This window comes from Orcinus orca, chromosome 8 (assembly GCF_937001465.1).
Source record: "Orcinus orca chromosome 8, mOrcOrc1.1, whole genome shotgun sequence".
Classification (NCBI taxonomy): domain Eukaryota; kingdom Metazoa; phylum Chordata; class Mammalia; order Artiodactyla; family Delphinidae; genus Orcinus; species Orcinus orca.
In genome coordinates, this window is record NC_064566.1 from 95,163,322 (window position 1) to 95,177,586 (window position 14,265).

At 52.9% G+C, this 14,265-nt stretch overlaps 3 protein-coding genes and 1 long non-coding RNA gene across 29 annotated transcripts in view; 3 read left to right on the forward strand and 1 right to left on the reverse strand.

The window, feature by feature from the left end:
• Positions 1–4,918, forward strand: part of KMT2A (lysine methyltransferase 2A) — a 76,243-nt gene extending 71,325 nt beyond the window's left edge. For all 11 annotated transcript variants that reach the window (XM_049712896.1, XM_049712900.1, XM_049712898.1 and 8 more), the window contains one exon: positions 1–4,918. In XM_049712896.1, the coding sequence (XP_049568853.1) occupies positions 1–276 (276 nt within the window). In that variant the 3' untranslated portion in view covers positions 277–4,918.
• Positions 4,728–9,531, reverse strand: LOC125965095 (uncharacterized). Its single transcript, XR_007478594.1, has 4 exons — positions 9,394–9,531; positions 7,347–8,939; positions 5,583–5,689; positions 4,728–5,248 (listed from the first exon to the last, which is right to left on the reverse strand). It is a non-coding gene; the product is annotated as an uncharacterized LOC125965095 (long non-coding RNA).
• Positions 5,592–9,412, forward strand: TTC36 (tetratricopeptide repeat domain 36). Its single transcript, XM_004273338.4, has 3 exons — positions 5,592–5,726; positions 6,729–6,917; positions 9,080–9,412. Exons 1-3 carry the CDS (start codon positions 5,609–5,611, stop codon positions 9,340–9,342), a joined length of 570 nt encoding a protein of 189 aa, XP_004273386.1. The 5' UTR covers positions 5,592–5,608; the 3' UTR covers positions 9,343–9,412.
• The window catches only part of TMEM25 (transmembrane protein 25), a 23,668-nt gene continuing 18,930 nt past the window's right edge, over positions 9,528–14,265 (forward strand). Inside the window, exons 1-8 of one of the 16 annotated variants that reach the window (XM_049712911.1) lie at positions 9,528–9,661; positions 10,186–10,279; positions 10,547–10,858; positions 11,317–11,607; positions 11,814–11,945; positions 12,239–12,269; positions 12,424–12,524; positions 12,666–12,752. In XM_049712911.1, the coding sequence (XP_049568868.1) occupies positions 10,210–10,279; positions 10,547–10,858; positions 11,317–11,607; positions 11,814–11,945; positions 12,239–12,269; positions 12,424–12,524; positions 12,666–12,752 (1,024 nt within the window). In that variant the 5' untranslated portion in view covers positions 9,528–9,661; positions 10,186–10,209. Of the gene's footprint in view, positions 9,662–9,743; positions 9,774–9,853; positions 10,859–11,316; positions 11,608–11,813; positions 11,946–12,238; positions 12,270–12,423; positions 12,525–12,665; positions 12,753–12,893; positions 14,173–14,265 lie in introns of those variants that run through there. The other 15 variants (XM_049712913.1, XM_049712915.1, XM_049712912.1 and 12 more) reach the window with 15 other exon arrangements.

Below are 14,265 nucleotides of genomic sequence, written 5' to 3' on the forward strand. Positions count from 1 at the left end.
GGCATTGGCTGCTACATGTTCCGGATCGATGACTCCGAGGTGGTAGATGCCACCATGCATGGAAACGCTGCCCGCTTCATCAATCACTCATGTGAGCCTAACTGCTACTCTCGGGTTATTAATATCGATGGGCAGAAGCACATTGTCATCTTTGCCATGCGCAAAATCTACCGAGGGGAGGAACTCACTTACGACTATAAGTTCCCCATTGAGGATGCCAGCAACAAGCTACCCTGCAACTGTGGTGCCAAGAAATGCCGGAAGTTCCTAAACTAAAGCTGCTCTTCTCCCCACTGTTGGAGCACTAGGACCCAGGGCCTCCAAAACAGTGCCGAAGGCCTTTGCCAGCAGCCAGGAGTTCCAGGATTGAGTGGGCACAGTTGAGGGGCCTCCGTGATGGCTGGGCTCCCTTAGGTCCCATATTCACATTATACATGTGATCATAGTCCTGGAGAGAGATGAGGTCTCGAAGAAAAGATCCGCGATAGGCTTTCTGCTGGGGCCCCTCTGATTGTGTGCCGTTAAAAAGCGGGAAACGGGTCCCTAGCAGACTTGCCTGGAAGGAGCCTATAGAGGGTTAGTTATGTTGGGAGATCGGGCCTGAGCACCTCCTCAGAGAGAAGTTGCCATCCTTGCCTTGGCCTTTCCAGAGCACTGTAAGCAAGGGGTCAGGCACAGCCCCAGTGCGGGCGGGGTTGGTTGCCAGCCGGGCCCAGCCTGTAGCCGTGTGTTGAACAAAGACGGTCTGGTGGTTTTCCCTACGATGCTCCCACTTGAGAGTTCCCTTCTGGTTGGGAGACAGGATTTCTTAGCACCTTTGGTGTCAAAGGCTGTCTTGGGGTTGTGCCAGTTCATTACCAGACGTTGAGCCTGTGGGCTGTAAGTGGGAGTGTTACCCCCCATGAGCCTTATCTCAGACAGTCACCTTCCTAGACAATAGGAGCGGCTTCCCTCTCATTCCTTCTCTTCACTCCACTTTTCTCATCCCCCGTTCTGCATCCCACTGCTTTCCCATGCTCTCTGGGTGGTAGGGGAGAGTGACTCCCTGCTCGAGGACACTCCCTGTTGGGCATAGGATGTGCCTACAAAACGTTCCCTGAGCCTGTAAGCACTCCCAGTGGGGAAGTGGACAGGAGCCATTGGCCATAACCAGACAGAATTTGGAGACGTTTTCATAAAACTCCACTGAGAGTTTTAAAGAAATATATGTAGCATGATTTTTTAGAAGAGGAAGATTATTTAAATAGGAGTTGAATCATGCAACAACCAGAGTATCACAACCAGGGTAACCCCTGGGCCCCATTCCTAGGATGTGATAACTTTATTTTCCCCTTGTTAAGACATAGGAAGACTTAATTTTTCAATGGTCAGTGTCCAGTTGAAGGCAGAACACTAATCAGATTTCAAGGCCCAAAACTTGGGGACTAGACCACCTTGTATCGAGGGAACTCTGCCACCTGCACAAAATCTATGGATAAAGTAAATTAAATGACACTACTGCCCTGATTACTCCCTAGGATGTGGTCAAAACAGCATCAAATGTTTCTTCTCTTCCTTTCCCCAAGACAGTGTCCTGAACCTGTTAAATTAAGTCATTGGATTTTACTCTGTTCTGTTTACAGTTTACTATTTAAGGTTTTATAAATGTAAATATATTTTGTATATTTTTCTATGAGAAGCACTTCATAGGGAGAAGCACTTATGACAAGGCTATTTTTTAAACCGCGGTATTATCCTAATTTAAAAGAAGATCGGTTTTTAATAATTTTTTATTTTCATAGGATGAAGTTAGAGAAAATATTCAGCTGAACACACAAAGTCTGGTTTTTCCTGCCCAACTTCCCCCTGGAAGGTGTACTTTTTGTTGTTTAATGTGTAGCTTGTTTGTGCCCTGTTGACATAAACGTTTCCTGGGTTTGCTCTTTGACAATAAATGGCAAAGGAAGGTCCCCCCAACTCCATCGGGCCACTCCCCTCCTTCCCAAATCGAAGCTCCTGAAAAGGCTGCGGTAGGATCTCGACACAGCAGTTTCTTCTCTTCTTTCCTGCCCTGTCTCTCTCCTTTCTGGCACAGCTCAGTGCTGAGAGGTGGGAACCTACACTTCCCTCGTCTTTCCTCCTTCAGAGTTAGCAACCAAGCTGAATGGCAACCTGACATTTTCCATCACCATCTGCCTGATAGGTCACCTCGTTCCCTCTCCCTCTGCCCACCAAGTCCTCATGCCTGCAAAGACCCCCCCGGATCCCCCTGTGCCCTCTTTTGGGGCAGCCCGTTGAAACTGAAGCACAGTCTGACCACTCACGATAAAGCAGATTCTCCTCTGCCTCTGTCAGCTACAAGGTTTCAGAGCAGCGTAGTCCAGTGGAGGGCGAGGCACCTTTTCTCGCCTCGAGAAGCCCATTTCTACGGAAGGAAGTCTAGCGAAGCAATACGACTCAGCCCAGCGCTCTCTGCCCCGGGACTCGTGGCTCTGCTGTGCCTTCCATCCTGGGCTCCCTGTTCTTCCGTGACCTTAATTAAGAACTTTGGTGGCTCTGCTGGAACATTGTCACTGTTTTCACTGTCATGCAAGGAGCCCAGCACTGTGGCCAGGAAGGCAGAGACTCCCTGTCATCGTGGAGAAGTGTCAGCAGGGGGCTGGGGAAAGCGCTCTACCCAGACCTCACCTCCCTTCCTCCTTTTGCCCGTGACAAGATACAGTGGCCCAAGGGGTTCCACTAGTGTCTGGTTTCCTTTATTATTGCACTGTGTGAGGTTTTTTTGTAAATCCTTTTATTCCTATTTTTTTTAAAGAAAAATACCTTAAGCTGCATTTGTTACTGAAATGATTAATGCACTGATGGGTCATGAATTCACCTTGAGAAAGACCCAAAGGCCAGTCGGGGGTGGGGGAAACTCAGCTAAATAGACCTAGTTACTGCCCTGCTAGGCCGTGCTGTACTGTGAGCCCCTCCTCAGCTCTTTCTACCAGTCCCAAACCCTGAGGCCAGGGGAGGAACCCCCAGCTCTCCTTCTCCTGCCAGCTGCAGATGGTTTGCCTTGCCTTTCCACTCCCTGTCAACCGCGGAAATGAGGAATTCCTCTTAGAGCTCAGCCTTGAGTCCATTGCCAAAATTCAGCGTACCTGCCAGCAACTTGGGGAATAAGCTAAGGTTTCCCTACAAGAGGGAAAGAAGGCAAAAAAAAAAAAAAAAAAAAAGGCATAGCTATCTCCAAAACACCTCCGAGTTTCTTTTGAAAGTGACCAAGGGAATCTCCGCACAAAAGTGCAGACTGAGGAACTGTGGTGGGTCATTCCCAAGAATCCCCTAAGGGGCATCCCGAAGGGAGTAACAGCTGCAAACCTGGTCAGTTCTCAGTGACAGAGCCAGCTCACAGCTTCGCTGCTAGAACCTGTCGTGGCTGCATTTCCTGGTGGCCAGTGACAACTGTGTAACCAGAATAGCTGCATGGCGCTGACCCTTTGGCCGGAACTTGGTCCCTTGGCTCCCTCCATTACCGTCCGCCACCTCCAGCCCGGCCCCTCCTGTTTTTAGACCAATGACAAGAATCAAGGGGGAAGCCCTGGCAGCTACATATACGTTTTCAACCAGACTCCTTTGCCGGGATCCACTCCACCACCCCGCTTGCCTCTGTCAAACCCCCGGCCAATGCCGTGAGCACCATGCAGCTCCCTTGATTTAAGAAAAAAAAAAAAAAAAAAAAAAACAACAACAAAAAAACAAAAAAAAAACCTTTTAATGAATGTATCTTTCTAAAGGACTGTCGTTCAATCAAATATCTGAAAATACTAAAGGTCAAAACCTTGTCAGATGTTAAGTTTGATTTGGGATTTTTTAAAATAGAAATCAAGTTGTGGTTTTTTTGGGTTTTTTTTTTTAAAGGAAAAGCGGGTCATTGCAAAGGGCTGGGTGTAATTTTATGTTTCATTTCCTTCATTTTAAAGCAATACAAGGTTATCTAGCAGATGGTTTTGTGCCGAATCATGAATACCAGTCAAGTCTCACACTCTGAAAACTTGCAACTTTTTTGTTTTGTTTTTCAAATAAATATAAATATGATATATATAGGAACTAATATAGTAATGCACCATGTAACAAAGCCTAGTGCAGTCCATGGCTTTTAATTCTCTTAACACTATAGATAAGGATTGTGTTACAGTTGCTAGTAGTGGCAGGAAAATGTCAGTCTGGCGCTCCTCTGATCCCCCCCCCCCAATGGAGGGGGACCCATCCTAAGGGGATGGCGGAACAGTCCATTTCTGGGATCAGAGAGAAATGCAGAAATGGTGTCACCTGGATTTTTTCTGCCTGTGAATGTTGCCAGTCAGTACCTGTACTCCTTGTTTCTCTATTTTTGGTTATGAATGTTGGGGTTACCACCTGCATTTAGGGGAAAATTGTGTTATGTGCTTTCCTGGTATCTTGTTCCGAGGTACTCTAGTTCTGTCTTTCAACCAAGAAAATAGACTTGTGGTGTTTCTTTTATTGAACTTTTAACAGTCTCTTTAGTAAATACAGGTAGTTGAATAATTGTTTCAAAAGCTCAACAGATGACAAGCTTCTTTTCTAGAAATAAGACATTTCTTGACAACTTTATCATGTATAACAGATCTTTCGGTTTTTTTTCCCTTGTGTTCTTCCAAGCTTCTGGTTAGAGAAAAAGAGAAAAATAAAGGAAAAAAAATGTGTCTAAAGTCCATCAGTGTTAACTCCCTGTGACAGGGATGAAGGAAAATACTTTAATAGTTCAAAAAATAATAATGCTGAAAGCTGTCTACGAAAGACTGAATGTAAAAGTAAAAAGTGTACATAGTTGTAAAAAAAAAAAGGAGTTTTTAAACATGTTTATTTTCTATGCACTTTTTTTTATTTAAGTGATAGTTTAATTAATAAACATGTCAAGTTTATTGCTGCACATGGTTGAACTTTCTTTTGGCTTTGGCTGAGGTGGCCTAATGGGAGGGGCGTGGCCCGTGACCTGATTACAAAGTCCCTTCCACAGTCCTTTCTTTTAAGGGGGAATCGTGAAATCATTTCCCACTCTACACTCAGGCCCCACTCTACACTGTCTCTCTTAACCATATTTTCTCCCCTTATTCATCAGTGATGTATGTTCAGGACCTAATGAACTCTGGATATGAGGAAGGGGTCAAGAAGACAAAGGAATAGTTCCTTTACTTTGTACATATCCCCCTTCTTCATCCACGGGTGGTCAAGCGTTGGCTTCTAACGAGTTCCTCCCAATCTATGAATATAATAAAATGAAAGCATTTCAGGGAGAGCCTGGGCAGTACCCTCTCTTTGCTCCACTCCACCTTAAAGCTGAAATGCAATTTATTTACTCTGTTTCTCCCTAGGACTGGGGTGGGGGTAGGGAGGCAGTTGAGAAATGTTTGTAAATATATTCTGTCAAGCCAGGGTCACTATCCCCAGGTTAAAGGGGGCCGAGTTTACACTGCAGCCAAGGAGTGGTCAACACTCCTCATGTGGGCTGGTCCTCAAACGGACCTCCTCCCTCTGGATCAGCTGGGTGGAGGCTCGGCCCTCACCCCTTTTTCCTCCCTCTCACGGGGAGTCACCTTTTTGGATTTTGGAGTTGAGTACCATGGGGACTCCAAATGATCAGGCAGTGTTGCAGGCCATCTTCAACCCCGACACTCCGTTTGGAGACATTGTTGGGTTGGACCTGGGAGAGGAAGCAGAGAAGGAAGAAGGAGATGAAGGTCAGTATTCGACCTTGGAGTATAGCTCTCCACATTGGCTGGTCTGCTGCCTCGCTGGGGTGGCAGAGGTAGGTGGTCTTACGAGGGCCCTTGTTCCACGACCCTTGGATGACGATTGCTGATCCTCAGTGCACTGACGGGGGCTTGGCAAGGGTCACTGTGCCCAGAGGAGAAAGCCAGGTTTCTCCTCCACCACCCCCCTCTGAACTTACCTCCCCGCTCAGTTCACCCCATGGTCCAAGCTTAACTGTGCTGATGGGGAGAGGGGCCATGTGAAACGCTCACGTCTTTGTCACTACAGAGTACGTCACCCTCCACAGCAGGGAAGAGAGAAACAGGGCAGGGGGTGGCTCAGCTAAACGTCTCCAACCTAAGCAAGTATTCAGTGTCACACACCTTACAAGCCAAGCCCTGAGCTAATTCTTCCAGAGCGAGTACGCTCACTGGCTTTTCCACCAGCCCCTAAGGGGGCCTGCTTTCCGCGTCAGGGGTTTTTGATGCCCTTTGTTTCTAAAGGAGTGAAACCTAAGCCTTAATGAAACTTCAGGCTGAAAAGCTGAGAGAAACACTGGAAATGGTTTTCATGACCCGGGTATGTCATGGAGGCCTTCCTGTTGGAAGCAGTGGAGTAGAACAAAACAGAGACAGGCTGAAGAGCCAGAAAGACCTGGGTTCAAATCCAAGCGGTGCAGCTTATGGGCGGTGTGACCTTGAGCAAATCATTTAGCTACAGGCTAAGGAGTTTGGGTTTCATTCTCTTGGCAGTGGGGAGCCAACCAAGGCCCCTTTCCCAGGTCCCTTTGGAACTTTAAGCAGTGCTAGCTCTCTGCCTTGCTGACCTCAGTTCCCCCTGCCCCAAACACTGCATCTGACTCCTGCTGTGACCTACACCCCTGCCCAGTCAGCCTTGGCTCGTGTCCCAGGTTTCCAAAGCCCCAGGTGGCTTTTGCTTCCTGCTTCCAACTGCACACGTGTCCCCTCCTGGCTCCCTCCCTGGCACAGATGGAGTTTTCCCTCGAGCACAGCTGGAGCAGGCCAAGGCCCTGGAGCTGCAAGGGGTGATGGCAGCAGAGGCTGGCGACCTCAGCACAGCCCTGGAGAAGTTTGGCCAAGCCATCAACCTGCTGCCTGAGAGGGCCTCGGCTTACAGCAACCGAGCCCAGGCCCGGCGACTCCAGGGAGACGTGGCAGGTGAGGGGAGAGTCCCTGGAGCCTGTGCAGAGGGGCCGGGGAGGGCACAGACCAGAGGCAGTGTGTCTGTGGGGCTTGGGCATGGGGCGTGGGAAGTCACTAAGCCCCTCTGGAAGGTATGCCTCTACCCATAAGAGACATACCGTGGGCTCGGCTAATTTCTTCGGGATATTGTGAGAGTCAGGGGGACTGCATTCCATTTACTTATTGATAAAAATTTAATGAGAGTCTACCATTCTAGCAGTGGGCTAGGTGCGGAGGATTATAGTGCTTATAGCAATTACTGTGTGCCAGGCACTCAGCACTTCACATGTGAGTTGTAGTCATTCGTATCATCCTCACAACAACCCTAAAAGGTACGTGCTATTCTTATCTCCATTTTACAGATGAAGAAACTGAAGCATGGAGGTTAAGTAGCTTCCTACTCACACAGCTGAGAAGCGGCAGAGCTGGGATCTGGTCCAGGTGGCAGGGCTCCAGAGCCTGTGCTCTTAATCCCCACATGATAATGCTTCTCAAGAAGCTCACAGCCTAGAGGGTAGAACAGACACATAAACATAATAGCAGCATAACAAGCTGACAGGGCTCAGCATGGGATCTGTTCCTGAGGGGTGAGTTTTGAAGGATGAGTAGGCGTTAGCTGGACAGAGGGCAGGGAGTGGGAGAAGGCACGGCCTGTAGAGGTCCTGAAGTCGTGGACAGGTACAGGGAATCTGGCTGGAAAAGGGAGTGCCGGAAGAATGGAGCCTCTCCAGAGCCTGGAGAGGTAAACAGGGGCCAGAGAGTGAACAACTGCGAACGTTAGGCCGAGATCGGACTTTGTCTCGAAAACACCGGGAATCACTAACGGGTTTCAACTAAAGGGTAAACCACAGAAGCCTAGTTGGGAACTACTAGACTATCGAGACCCGTGGTGGTAGAGGTGTTCCTGGGGCCAGGAATGCCAGGCTGAGGAGTTTGCACTCCATTCTGGGAATATTGGGGGACTCTGAGGGCCTTTCCCAGGCTTGTCTGCCACTTGGCTTTGGCAGAGCAGGGCCATAAAGGCTGCTGGGACAGCCTGCAGACCAAAACCCCAGACAGCATCAGAGGGGATTCTGCCTGGAGAAGGCCTTCAATTCCTCCTGACCAGCTCCTCTGAGGGAAACCAAGGAATGCTGTGATTAGAAAGCTTCTCAACCGACCAGTCAGGATGGGGAGCAGAGCCTCTGCTGGGTTCCGGGGACCAGAACACACAGAGAGCAGGGAAGATCAGCCTCGCTGAGGATGCTGCTGGCGCTCCCCCAGCGCCCTGCCCTGACAGGCGCTATAGACTAGAGAACTTGAGTGAATTGAAGCAGAGCCCAGAAGAAATGCAGCTCGGTACCCTCCAGTGGATACCAGCTGGCTGCCTGAGGTTGAGTTCACAGCTCTGATGCCTAATAAGCCAAGTATTTATGAGGATGATAAAAACAAAAATGCTGCAGGCCAGCTCTGGCTCCAAGACCTCTTTCAAAGAAAATTAGATACAAAATAATGAAGACCGTGGAAATAAAGAATGAGAAGAGGCAGTCAGTAGAGAACACAGGTGAGAGAAGCGGTTTTAAGGCATCAATGGAAAAGAGGAGAGAAATGTCTTCAAAAGTTAGAGAGGGACTTCCTTGGGGGTCCAGTGGTTAAGAATCTGCGCTTTCACTGCAGGGTCACAGGTTCAATCCCTGGTCGGCGAATTAAGATTCCGCATGCCCCGCGGTGCGGCAAAAAAAAAGGACTTTATTGTATAAGACATGGTTGTCAGTTAATTCTAATGTTTTTGGACTCTGGGATTCGGAGTCAGTCACCTGGCACATGGTAGATGGTTAATAACGTATGCGCGCCTGGCAACAGGGCCAGATTCATGACATAGTGACCCTCCGTCCGTGTTTTGATGTATCAGATGGTGGAAAATAACACGGACAAGGCGAGACCTGTACTTCAGTCCCAGCTCTGCCACTAACTGCTGTGCAGCCCAGGCCGAGTCTTGCCAACTCTTCCAGTCTTCATCTGCGTAAAGGGAGTAACAATACCGATCTCTAGGGTCAAGTCTAGGCGGGATGTAAACGGCCGAACCCCAGAGCCTCCACTCGGGGCCGGATCGCTTGCTGGCCGCGGCCCTGACCCCCGCCCGTCCGTCGGTCCCGCAGGTGCCCTGGAGGACCTGGAGCGCGCGCTGGCGCTGAGCGGCGGCCGGGGTCGCGCCGCCCGCCAGAGCTTCGTGCAGCGCGGGCTCGTGGCGCGACTGCAGGGCCGGGACGACGACGCCCGCGGGGACTTCGAGCGGGCGGCGCGGCTGGGCAGCCCGTTCGCTCGGCGCCAGCTGGTGCTGCTCAACCCGTATGCGGCGCTGTGCAACCGCATGCTGGCCGACATGATGGGGCAGCTGCGCGGGCCCCGCGACCGGCGCTGAGCCGCCGGCGGGCGGGCGTGAGGGAAGGGGGGGCGCCCGCAACCAATAAACCTGCCGGCTCTCCCAGCCACCGCCTGTGTCTGCATCCTCCGCCGTCCCCGCAGGGAAGGGCGCTCAAGTATCCCCCGCGCGGGAGGCTGTCTGCGAGGCCCGGGACGTGGCCCCGGAGCCGCCGCCCTGGGGGAGGGGGGGGGGGGGTCCTTCGGGCCGAGGTCGGGCATCGATTGGCCCTGCCTGGCGCAGCCCGAGCCCCTGCGGATGACTGCAGTGCTCATCAGACCTGAGCAGTCGCTCCGGCTGCTCTCGGGGATTGAGCCAGGTGAGCCGCACCGGAAGGCGGGGCGAGGCGGGGGCGGGCATGCTTCGCGACCCCCGCGTCCCGGATCCTCTTCTCTTCGGCCCAAATCCGGAGGAGGGGAGAAGGGGCGTAGGTGGGTGAGGGAAGCTGGCAGGAGAGAGCCGGAGTCGGGAGAAGGACGGTCCCTTTGGGGGAGGGGCACGTGTACCCGAGTGTTCACGCGCGCGCGCGCGCGCGTGTGTTTCTGGGCCGGGTGCGGGCTGCACGGTTGCAGGTTGCTTCTGTGTACCTGCGAGCGTGTGCCTGTTTGTCCCGTGGAGTCAGCGCTCAGTTCTGTGCCCGCAAGGTGTACAGGTACGTGCTGGCTGGTTTGGACCTTTGGGCTCGACCATTTGCGTCCTTGCCTTCACTACTGTGGATCATTCTACATTTGTGTTTCCGCGCATGGTTTATTTTTGTTTCTGGAGAGTAAATTCCTGGAGCAGTTATTAAGCTTGTCTGCTCTCACCTGGCTAACATCGAGGCCTGCCCCCTTCTCTCGGCAGCCTGGGGCCCAGGCCGGGGCCACCATGGCGCTGCCTCCAGGGCCAGCTACCTTCCCGCACACACTTCTGCTCCTGCCGGCCCTTCTGAGCTCAGGTACACCCCTGTTCATCCCTTGGCCATGCATTTGTGTGGTCAAGTCCCCCTCTGTCCCCTCCTTGCCTGCACCTTCAGTTTGGGTACCCATTCCAGGCACCAGAGTTGGGTTCCCTTCATCCACCTCCCCAAGGTCCAGCCGTCCCTGGTTAGAGAACCCAGGTGCTCTGTCTCTTGGCCTGCTGCCCTTCTGTAACTGGACCTCATCCCGGCCACAGAACAGTACTAAGCCTCCACCAGCTCTCCACAGAATCCCCTGTGTTCCAGGTTGGGGGGAGTTGGCGCCACAAATTGATGGTCATACCTGGGCAGAGCGGGCACTTCGAGAGAATGAACGCCACGCCTTCACCTGCTGGGTGGCAGGGGGGCCTGGCACCCGCCGATTGGCCTGGTACCTGGATGGACAGCTACAGAAGACCAGCACCTCAAGACTGCTGAGCGTGGGCAGGGAGGCCTTCTCTGGAGGCACCAGCACTTTCACTGTCACTGCCCAGCGGGCCCAGCATGAGCTCAACTGCTCCCTGCAAGACCCAGACAGTGGCCGGTCAGCCAACGCCTCCGTCCTCCTCAATGTGCAATGTGAGTGCTCCTCAGGTGGACAGAGACAGAGGTTCTCTGCCCAGGGACCCCCAGCAGCCACCAGGCAAGTGGTCTGGTAGGACATTTAAAAAACACTTAAGCACTCTGCAAATATTAACTCACTTTATCCTCACAAAAATCCTATGAGGTAATTACTATTGTTGTCCCTATTTTGCAAACGACAAAACTGAAGCACAGAGAGGTTAAGCAATCTGCCTAGGGTCATACAGCTGGTAAGCAGCAGAGCCAGGATTCAAATCTTGACATTTTGGTTCTAGTGTTTATACTCTTAATCTTCATTTGTACGAAATGCTGCCTCTCTGGCAGACCCAGCCATCCTGTTTCCCAGTGCCCCCTAAGGAGCAGTCCAGACCCCTGGCTCCCTTCTGGGTTTGGGAAGAAAGGGAAGGCGTGCAAGGGGCTGTGGTGGGAACATACTTCTCTCTGCTTTGCACCAGTTAAGCCGGAGATTGCCCAGGTTGGGGCTAAGTACCAGGAAGCTCAAGGCCCGGGCCTCCTGGTCGTCCTTTTTGCCCTGGTGCGTGCGAACCCGCCTGCCAACGTGACCTGGATCGACGAGGATGGGCCGGTGACTGTCAACACCTCTGACTTCCTGGTGCTGGATGCCCAGAACTACCCCTGGCTCACCAAACACACCGTGCAACTGCAGCTCCGCAGCCTGCCACAGAACCTGTCCGTGGTGGCCACCAACGATGTGGGTGTCACCAGCGCCTCGCTTCCGGCCCCAGGTGAGCACTGCCAGCCACGGGCCCAGCAAAGCCTCGGATGGGTGTGGGATCGTGGTGCAGAAACAGGAAGGCTTGTTGCCTTTTGGGCGAGTCTGGTGAAAGCTGTCCCTGGCCACCTGGGGCAAGGAGGACAGAGTAGTGACCTGTGGCATCTCAGAGTTGGGGGGCCCTGCCCGTGTGGAACCTAACCAGAGAATGACCTGCAGGGCTCCTGGCCACCCGGGTGGAAGTGCCACTGCTGGGGATCGTTGTGGCCGGAGGGCTTGCCTTGGGCACCCTGGTGGGGTTCAGCACCTTGGTGGCCTGTCTGGTCTGCAGGAAAGCGAAGAAGACCAAAGGTAGGGCCAAAGCAGGGCGGGGGCAGAGGGTGGCTGGGGAAGGGGAGGCGAGGTCAGGGGGTGGGCAGCAAGGCCATGGGCAGAACGTCTCTGACAAGTGGTAGGACAGGTCTTCCTGGGCATGGCCATGATTTAGACCACGTGCATCCCAGGTAGCAGGGCCAGGCACTGGGAAGCCAGTCTGGGCATCTGAGAGACCCCTTGCCTGAGGGTTCTGGGCCTGAAGAGAGCAGGGGGCAGAGCCCAGAGCAGGTGGGCACACTGAGACACTGCTGTGGTTTCTTTCTCCTCAGGCCCCTCCCGGCGTCCATCCCTGATCTCTAGGTAACTCTCCCTGGAGCTGTGTGGATGGGCCAAATGGAGAGGCAGCATGGGGACGGGGGGATCCTGGGCTTTCTGGTAGTTTGGGAACGGGCCGCAAGCAGGAGTCTGTGCCCGCTGGTGCCAGGGCCCATCCAAGCCTTTTTCTGCCCTGTAGTGACTCCAACAACCTGAAACTTAACAACGTGCGCCTGCCGCGGGAGAACATGTCCCTCCCGTCCCACCTGCAGCTCAACGACCTCACTCCGGACTCCAGAGGTACGTCCAGGACCCTCTGTTGGCCCCAGCTTTATCTGTGGAGGTGCTTCTGAGAAAAAGAGAGACCCTGGGCCTTAGGAGGGTCTAGACCCCGCTGGGCACACCCTCATCCCGGGCACCATCCCCTTTGTCACCCCACAGGGAAACCAGCGGACCAGCAGATGGCTCAGGACAACAGCCAGCCAGAGCTTCTGGATCCGGAGCCCGGCGGCCTCCTCACCAGCCGAGGTATGGGAAAGGGGCCTGCTGCCCGGCTCCCCGGCCCTTTTGCTTGTGCCAAAGGCCTCTGAATCCCCAAGGGGCAGAGAGTGGTCTCCCAACTTCCAAGGAATGAGGGTGACTGAGTCTCCTGGGATCTCTGACCTGCAGGTTTCATCCGTCTCCCAATGCTGGGCTACATTTATCGGGTGTCCAGTGTGAGCAGTGATGAGATCTGGCTCTGAGCTGAGGCCAAGACAAAGGGTGCATTCTTGGCCCCTGGGCACCCTCCCGGTCCTCCTCCAAGGCCTGGCCACATTGCCAACGGGAAGAGGCCATGCCACTGCCACTTTTGCTTGTCCTCTGGGTCACTGGTATCCTTGGCAAGGCTGCCAGGTGGACCTAAGCCCTTGTTCCAACTCTGGTTGAGGGCCTGCATGATTGCCTGTGCCCAGGCGGATGGGGCTGTCTGTCCAGGTGTGCCTGGAGGTCATGCAGCATCTAAGCTTGGCATGGCATGATCCTGTCGGCTTGGGGCAGCTCTGCCCCACACCGGTGCTCCTCAGCACCGTGTACAGCAGGCATGGGGCAAGCCTGGTTGGGAGGGCCCTGCACGTCCTGGATCTCCTTCCCATGCTATGCAGCTTTGTTCCCTCAGGGAAAATTTAGGACCCTGCTAGCTGTAGAGAACCAACCTGCCCTTTGCACAGGAACTCACCTCTGGCCCAGCAGCGCTGGCCAAGCACAAACCAGTACCCTTTGCTGCATACCTCTCTGCCCCAGCCCCCTCTTGGGCATCACAGGTTATACATTGGACCTTCTCCACTTCTTCACTTGGCACTAGACTTCCCCTCTGGCCTGGGCCCTGGTGGTGCCAGCGCCTGGTGTTAGCACAAGAAAGGGGAAGAATGGGAGGTGAGAAGTCTGGTGCGTCCAGGCCTGCATGTAGCTATGCCTTGTTTTCTTACAGTGTTAGCACTTTAAGCACATCTTCCAGGGAGGGGGTGAGCAAGGGCCCCAGGGCCCTGTCTGGGGCTTCCCCAAGTCTGGCCTTTTTATGGTTCACTGTGAGTGCCCTGAGCCGTCGAGGTTGACGGGTTCCTGCTCAAAGTATCCACCCCGCTATGGGACCCCAGCCCTGACTACCCCATCAGCAGGAAGCTGTTCTTCCTGTCCCATCCTCTGTTCTTTAGGGGATGGCCATAGTGGCACATAACTTGACAGTGCTGGAAACCTTAGGGGAACATGGAAAAAGCAGGGAGATCACATATCCCAAAACGACCCAAGAACACTTTTGAAAAGCAACGTGGAAAAGATTGCAGATTAACAGAGTGCAAAGTGTATTTTTCCCTTCTTGATATCTTGTTTTGTAATTTTTCTCACGTTACTGCCGAGGACAGTGCTGAGCACGTGGTAGATTCTCAATAAACTTGACTGAGTGAATGCTGTATATCTGTTTCATTCCCTCGAATATGTTTTTTTTTTTAACTGAAGTATAATTGATTTACAAAGGTGTGTTAGTTTCAGGTGTACAGCAGCGTGA